At 18.7% G+C, this 8950-nt stretch overlaps 2 protein-coding genes across 2 annotated transcripts; both read right to left on the bottom strand.

The window, feature by feature from the left end:
- Window positions 1–1788: 1788 nt before the first annotated feature.
- PmUG01_03033800 (fam-m protein) lies at window positions 1789–2707 on the bottom strand (the record flags this gene model as incomplete). The annotated part of the gene is made up of 2 exons (XM_029003077.1): window positions 1789–2475; window positions 2612–2707. The coding sequence occupies 2 exons, from the start codon at window positions 2705–2707 to the stop codon at window positions 1789–1791; spliced, it is 783 nt and encodes a 260-aa protein (XP_028859547.1).
- A 2698-nt stretch (window positions 2708–5405) lies between these two features.
- PmUG01_03033700 (fam-l protein) lies at window positions 5406–6384 on the bottom strand (the record flags this gene model as incomplete). Its single annotated transcript, XM_029003076.1, has 2 exons — window positions 5406–6173; window positions 6298–6384. 2 exons carry the CDS (start codon window positions 6382–6384, stop codon window positions 5406–5408), a joined length of 855 nt encoding a protein of 284 aa, XP_028859546.1.
- Window positions 6385–8950: the final 2566 nt, after the last annotated feature.

The following is an 8950-nucleotide window of genomic DNA, read 5'->3' as shown; positions in this document are numbered from 1 at the left end:
AATTTTGTATGCTCCCTATTTTATAAAACTTATATATTTTACTATATAAAGGAAAAGGACATATTAATACTACACCAAATGTCTTATACCAAAAAAATAATAATGTTATTACGTTAATACTTATTCTGATATCATGAATATAAGTTTCTATATTCCTTACACCATCACATTAAAATGAAAAAAAAATACGAATAGGAGAAATTCATATGTTAATCTTTTAACGTCTAAAAAAATTGCCAAAATAAAAAAAAGAAACATTTCGTAAAATACATTATATAAAACATATATCCATAATATTATAAATAAAATATATACATAATAATACTAAAATAATTATTACATAATATAATGGCTTCTTTTCCATTAAAGATAAACCAAAGTAAATGGTAGTAATCTTATTCAAGGAGCTTCTATAGTTATGTATAAAATGGAAAATTGAGTTAGTAAAAAATTCAATAGAATAGAATTAATGATTAAAAAAATTAAAATACGAATATAGTAATGAATTTAAATGAATAATTAATATTTATGCATAACTGAAGAAACAAATGTTGTAGTTATATATTTACTTAACCATTGTAATTAAGGGTATAATATGTTCAACGAACTCTTTTTTGTTTGAAAATAAAATTTTTTCTTCTTCTAGAAGCAAGCACCTGCATATTTATTATTTATGCATATAATATAGTTTACTTGTTGGATATTTGTTTTTTTGATAAATATTAATTTTCATATATATGAACTTTTAAGTTCGTGCCAATTACAAATATAAATAGAAATTAACGCATATCAAATAAATTTTATAGGATCAATACATAATATGTAGCAAAGAGTATAAAAAATTCAACATAAGTTCAATAAATATATAGTTAAATTTAATTTATCAACTTAATCTTTTATTAATATAAAAAATAAATAAAATATACATATTTACTATATATAAAATTTCAATAAATATATATTTATGTATATTTTACTAAAACATTTAATCCAACAGTTAACTACAATAATAAAATGATAAAATATTTTAACTATTCATTAAATATTATACATTAAAAATACTCGGATTAGTGAACAATTATGAATAGTTCATATATATATAAAATATTGTTACATACCACTTATATAATTTCACTTTTATAGTATACAAATTATACTAAAAGTCACTTACGATCTTTCTCCTAGAAATATGTTCTGTTGAATATATATCATAAAGTATATTTTATTAAATAAATGTAAAATGCCTTTTTAACCAGGAAAAAATATAAATATGTATAATTATCAGTTCAACATAATAAATTCATTTTTTTTTATTAAATATAAAACAGGACATACTTATTTTTAATTTATTGTTAATAGCACAATTTCCTCATAAAATGATAAAACATAATCAAAGACTACAATGTATAAAACAAAAAAAAACATTTTTTGGAACAAATATACATTATAACATCTATAAAAAATCACGTATAAGGTTCAATTTTATATCTACGTTAACATCCTAACATATTTCCATAGAAATCTATATAAATATACAAATATATATATTATATCACGTATATTTATTTAATAATGCAGTAAAATACAATTGGGAAATATTAAAGCATTTAAATTCACAAAAAAACGAACAAAATAATTTTTTACTGTTATTCATGAAAAATAACATACGTATATACTTTAATTTATAACATTATGATAATTATAGTTCTGTTTGTTAAATATGTTTTACTAATTGTGTTACGGGTATTGCTTCATAGTAATAAATTTCTTACAAAACAGTTCACATTATTATTGTTCATTTAACTCAGATATTAATTTAATTTTTCCATATTTTTCATTATTTATTAAGATTTTATAAATCGTTACAATAAGTATAACAGATAATATAAAGATAAGTACGCTAAATAATGTTATATATGTATAGTCTACTAATATTCCTTTCACCTTCTCATAAGCTGAATGTAGAAAGCTCCAAAATGTTTGTGATTTAATCGAATTCCATAAAGTACCCAAATGTTCTATTCCTGAGCATATGGGTATTCCTATTCCCAAAATAAAAAAAATGAAAAATATAGCTCCCCCAAATCCATAATTTCTGAATTTTATTTTTTTTAAATCAATATCTCCAATTCTCCTATTTTTTTCAAGAAAATTATCATAATCTTTTTTTTTCATCCATTTTTTTTCAAAATGGAAATGTTTTCCATCAAACATTACATTATTATAATCTTTAACTTCGGTATAGTATAGTGCCTTATTTAAAGTATTTCTATTAGATAGTTTGTTTTTTCCATTGTACCCTATTTCATTTTTATATATATCTTTTTTTTCATATGTTCCATTATTTGGAAACTTTTCTTTCAAATGTATTTTATTTGAATTACCTTGTTTATATTTTGCTAGTGATCTATAATTTATGGTATCTGCTTTTTCACCAACGCAGTAATTCTCATCCTGAGATTTATTAAACGTACTCTAAAGATAAAAAAATAAATAAAGTAAATATTTGATATTTAAAAAAATAAATAATTAGTGCTATAAAAAGGTATTAATATAAATAAAACAAGTAAAATATTATTAAAGCAAATATCATAAATTAGTATTATCTTACCAAAACATTGCTAGAATTTCTTATCCATATTAAATAGCTAAACCAAGAAAATTTAATTAGTAAGAATAAAATAGTTTTCTGTTTCATGATATTCATCTCTAATATTCTGATATATTCGGTGTAAAAAAAATTAAACATAACATAATGTATTTTTAAGGGTAAAGGGTTCTATATATATTTTTAAAATTTCCTGTTATTATTTCCTTGTAAAAAATTAATAATAAGTATATAACAATGAATCCTTCTTCTATTATATTTACAAATAAAATTAAATTTAAAAATATATCATATAATTCCTAATATAATATATTTTAAAATAAAATCCATCATTCATTAAAATATAATTATTTAAATTTATTCATAAGTATTAAAAATATATAATTTATTTATATAATATAATGTACTAAAATAATTTTTTTATTATATTTTTTTAAAATAAGATAAAAAAATAAGAACAACATATCATATTATTTCGATATATTTAGTGTACGTAGAATATAGAACATAGAGAATGTAGATAACATACAATTCATTATACCAATATAAGTAGTACGAATTATAAAGATAAAATCATACTAATAATTCTAAGCGTATAAATATTATATTGTAGAAGAATCTCCTTTTATTCCTAATAATATATATTTTCATAAAAATCCAATAAAAATAATAATATATTAATTAAATATTATTGTGCATTATGTTAATCTGGATAGATACTTTAGATAATTCCCAAGCATATACTATCTTTCGTTGTCTATAATATATTAAAAAAAAAAAATATATTTCATACTACATGATAAATGAACGAATATATATTATAAAGGCAAATATAAACTCATTTTTTATTTTGGTTTAATAATTTTTAATTCACTAAAGTTTATATCGTTAATTCTATATGAAAAAAGTTCATACATATATATAAAATTTTTTTTTTTAAACATATATATTTATAAAAAATATTAATATAATTCCAGAATAAAAAAAAAAAAAAAATTATATAGTAACAGTAATATTATTTCCTATATCTATATATATTTTTTACACGGAATAAAACATTTTAACAAATTAGAGCAATAATGTTTATTAAAAAAAAGCAGGAAACGAAATAATAAAAATAATTAATTCTTTAATTAAAATTATTGTTATCAATATTTTTAATATACGCATAAGCAAATATACACATTCTCTAATCTAATTTTCTGTACGTTTTTATCATTTTTTAAAAAAATATTATTCATGGTTTTTTTTTTTTTAAAAGCATTAGTTTTTATTGCGTATGTAAATGTCATATCTAAAACATGTGTTAATAGTATTATACAACTTTTAATTCAATTTATAAAAAATCAAATTTTATAGATTAAAATTTCTCATAAAATATTTACATGAGGAACACTATGCATAATCATATTTAATTAAACACTAAAAAAGACAAAAGAAGAAAAAGGTAACTTCTTAAATAAAGTACCTTTTTATATTTTACATAAGGAAAAAAAATAATTATACATAATTATGAATTATGTAAAAAAACTGCATACTATTTTTTTAATTCAGTTTTATTTAAAAAAATGAACTTCAAATATTGAATTTGTAAATATCAACATTAACTATATAGTTCATATATATATGTAAAACAATATTAACTATTAATATATTTTTAGATAATCATAAATAATAGCATAGATATAGAATATTTATTTCCATATAATTATATTATTGAAGAAAAAAATTCATTTATATCCTTTATACTTAACCAACGTTTTCTCTTATATATACATGTATATATATCACATATATAGTAGTCTACTATTATAGAGACAGATATACTAAGAAAAAAGAAAAAAATTCAATATATTAGTTATTAATACGTGGTTATATATAGTTAACTAATTCAACCATTTAATGATGTAAAAAAATATGTTTTATACGTATGTTTAAAAATTTTCAATATAATGTATATTTAATTAATATATAAAAAATTGCGACAATACCAAAAATAATTTCAATAATAAAGTAATATATGATTTTAACTATTCATTTAATTGTGAATACATAAAATTCATTAGTTACTGAACTACTATAAATTATCGATATTTAATAAAGATATCATTTTATTATATATTTTTATTTTTAAATTTTATATTATGCACAAAAAGTTCAATGTCCATTAAAAAGTGCTTTATAATTAAATTTATCTATAATATAGTTTTTATTTAATTTATTTCATATAATATATTAAGTTTTTTCTTATGTAATTTATGTATTTATATATCAGTACAACAAAATAGTTTTCCTTCGTTCCGGTAGATATAAAACTAAATATATTTTTTTGTAATTTAAGGCTAATCAAAACTTTTTTTTAAGTATATCAACACATAATCATTTTCAACTGGAAAAAGTAATAAAATATAAAATACTACTAATATTTAAAATATAAATAGAACCTAGATATTATGAAAATTGGTTAAATTACATTACTTACATTGATTACACTTCACAATCTCATATTTATAATATGAATTTATTTAAATACACACATATGTACATTAAGACAAAATATTTATTTGTAATAAAACGATAACTTAAAATACAAATTGAAAAACATTAAAATATGCAAATTTACAGAAAACCTAAGAAAATACTTTATATGCAGTTGTGTATCAAAAAGGTTATGAATATGCAGGCGCCAGTTCAGAATTATGGTCATGTTTAATAAGCATATTACTATATATATGACATATAATAGCTCATATTGGAGATTCATTTATATAAAAAATCTTATTTATAAATATTAATTTTATCTTTTCCTGAATTTAATTGTTTCATATTTTTTAACTTTTTTATGATAATAGGAGATCGATAATACTATTGTCACACCTAATATAACTAAAGGTATGACATATATTATAACCCTAAATAATGGTAATAAAAAGCATATTTCTTGTGTGCCAGTGGTTACATTTCCACATGACGACAACTTTGGCATATAATTCTTCAAAAAACTTACAATGGATTCCAACCATTCTTTCGTTTTTAACCATCCTTTCAAATTATCTAACACACCTAATGTACCCCACAAACCTTTATTATTATCTGAAGGAAACGTTAAATCTACTATGATTAACGATAATAACAGTAAGAATACTAATAAAGGTAAAAAAAGCCTTAATCCGTATTTTTTACATAATATTTTTTTGTAAAGCTTATCATTAATAGTCTTATTGTTTTTAAGAAATCCTTCATAATCAAGTTCTTTGAATATTTTCTTTTCCAAAATGGAATATTTGTTTGTTTCTAATATACACAATTTATTATTAATATCTTGTTTATGGTATCCTAAAAATTTTCGTGAACATGCGAGAGGTTGTTTCTTTTTTCCCAAGTCTTTTTTCCTATCATAAGGAATATATTTATTTTCACTCACTCTATTATTTTGTATTTCTTCTTTTAAGCATACAATATTTGAATTCTTATCACGTTTACACTTTGACAGTAAACGATATGTTCTTAAATATATTTTTCTACGATAATTGTAGCTTGCATCCAATGAACTATTAAGTGTATTCTAAAAAAAAACAAAAAAATTATTATTCACTCAGATCAAAATTTCATACTAAAATAAAGTGCTAACAAAAATAAAACACCAAGAATATAAATAACCCAAGTTTACATAAATAATATTATCATACCATATAAATATAAAAATGACATGCCCAACTTAAAAGTATAAATGTAAAAATTTTAATAAATAACAGCAACTTAATTTTCTGTTCCATAGTATAAATCTTTTTATATTATATTATACTCGAAAAGATATAATTAGCAATTATATAATATTCTTTTAATCACAAAAAACACAATTATCATTTATTTAATTTTTCTTTGTTAATTTTTTGTGAAAACATCAAAACATATATAGCTATAATTCTTTTTCAGAAGAGACAAAGAAAAACAGGTGTACAATTAAACCCTAAAATTTTTATCTAAAGGTTATTAATAAAAAAAACAACTAAATAAAAATAATATAAATTGAATTCATTAATAAATATTCAAAATTTAGAAATTATTTATTAAATACATTAAAGAGATTAAATAACTTTTTTTTTATTCTTTTCAAAATAAAACACAATATAATATAAATGATTTTTCAATATTTATATACATTAAGTATATGTACAATATAGAATGTAGAGAATATAGTTATGTATTTCTCCAAAAGTTAAGAGAAATATTACTGAATTGAATAATGTTTTTCTCTAACAATTCTAATTTTATAAAAATTATATTTTGGAAGAATTGGTTATTCCTAAAAAAAAAAATAAATATTTTAATAATGTAATAATAAATGAAAGAACAATATTCTCCAAAATATTCTTCTTTATTTTATTTTAACTCTTAGCACTAGTTACTCTTAAGTATATATATTCTTCTGTGGTCTATAATATATTTAATAAGTCAAATTTATAGTAAATCAACTAATATACTAGAAAAATATATATTTCTAAGATAAATAACGTCTTGCCTTTTAGCTCTTTTAATTTAATAAAAATTTTTAAAATAAATTTAATAAAAAACATATGGATAAATACAAAATAAAGTATATGCTAATTGTTGTATAACTTATATTAACATAAAATTTATCTTTATACAATAATATACTTATTTTATTATCTAAGTTAAAAAAATAATATAATTTTTATTTATTATTACATTTTATTGCATATGTTAAAGTAATTTTGATAAAAACGTATTAAATCTAATAGTAGCCTAAAATGAAAATTAAAATAAGAAAAGATATACAAATTTCTCATTTAAATATAATGTTTCACAAATTATAAAATTGTTAATGTTCTATTAATAATTAATTCTTTAAAAAAGAATCATATTATTATTTATAAAATCAAACTTCAACCATAAAAAAAAAAAAATATCTAATAAAAGTATTCTTACATCAAATGAGGTGAGAAACATATATTTCTCATACTAATTTCACCATAACGATGATTTGTTAAATTTATTTTTAAATAAAAAATACATACGAAAATACAAAAACAAATACATTTGGTTTTACTAAATAAAGTATAACATTTCATATTAAAAGTAATATATAATAAATTTTCTAAAAATATCATTGAAATGATCAAGTAAAACCATTAAAAAAAGGAAGAATTCTTACAACCATAAATCCATTAAATAATAGATTGAAGTTATACTAATTCCAATTTTATATACTAGTGTAACTCACTACATATTTATTATAATACTAATCCCCATAAAATATTTACACATATAATTTTTGTATATTAAACAAATACTTTTATTTTAAATATTCAGTAATATTAATTTCACATTTTAATTATTTAAAAAAAAAATATTATATATATCCAGAACAATAAATTATCTCAAAATAATAGAATATAATATGAAAACAAATATAAAAGCAAGCTAAAGCTTAAAAATACTTAATATATATTTTTTTTTGCTTTTGCGTATTAGTATATATTTCTGTATTATCTAGGTTTAATAAGAAAAAATTTATAACTATATAACAATTAATTTTTTTAAAAAAGTATTTTAAAGATAATAAGGCAAAACTTCATTAGATATATGAAAAACATTATATTTGAAACAACATATTAATTATAACTAGGCTTTGATATACTTTATTTCTATTTCAGTAGATTATTTTAAGTTTTGTACCATTACATAAGTAACTATTAAAATACATAATAAAGTAACAATCATAAAATTTTTGATTTGTCCACAGAATTAAATAATTTCTTAATACTTCTTTCTTTAATATATGACAAATTACCTAATGGAATAAGACATAGAAAACATAATAAATATACTAAGAACGTATTTCATTTGAGTAAATGTTAAAGAGACAGTTATACACACAAAATATTTTAAACATTTTTTCTTGATAGAATCTATATATTTTCTGTATATATATAAAGTAATAAGTCTCCTATATAATAATTTTTTAAAAATAATACATCTATTACTGATAATGACTTATATATTACAGAAGTTCATACTATTACTAATATTTGGTATATAAAACTTGAATTATTATCATATTTTATTAATATTAGCATCATTCATAATACAGAATTATTATCTTCACAGTCTGAACATTACATATATATCCAAATAAAATATCTTTAATCCTATATTATTTGTACCTCTCTAATAGTCTGGTAATAATATAGCAGTTTTTGAATCTAGCGGTCCTTTTTCACAGTTATAATTATCTAGAATTTTATCAATATATACTACAATAAAAATGTAATATTTTTATTACTTAAAATGTGATAAGTTTCATTATTCATAAGGAAA

The sequence above is a fragment of the Plasmodium malariae genome, assembly GCF_900090045.1.
Source record: "Plasmodium malariae genome assembly, chromosome: 3".
Lineage (NCBI taxonomy): Eukaryota > Apicomplexa > Aconoidasida > Haemosporida > Plasmodiidae > Plasmodium > Plasmodium malariae.
Note: the sequence above shows the minus strand (reverse complement) of the source record. Positions and strands in the feature narration are given on the sequence as shown.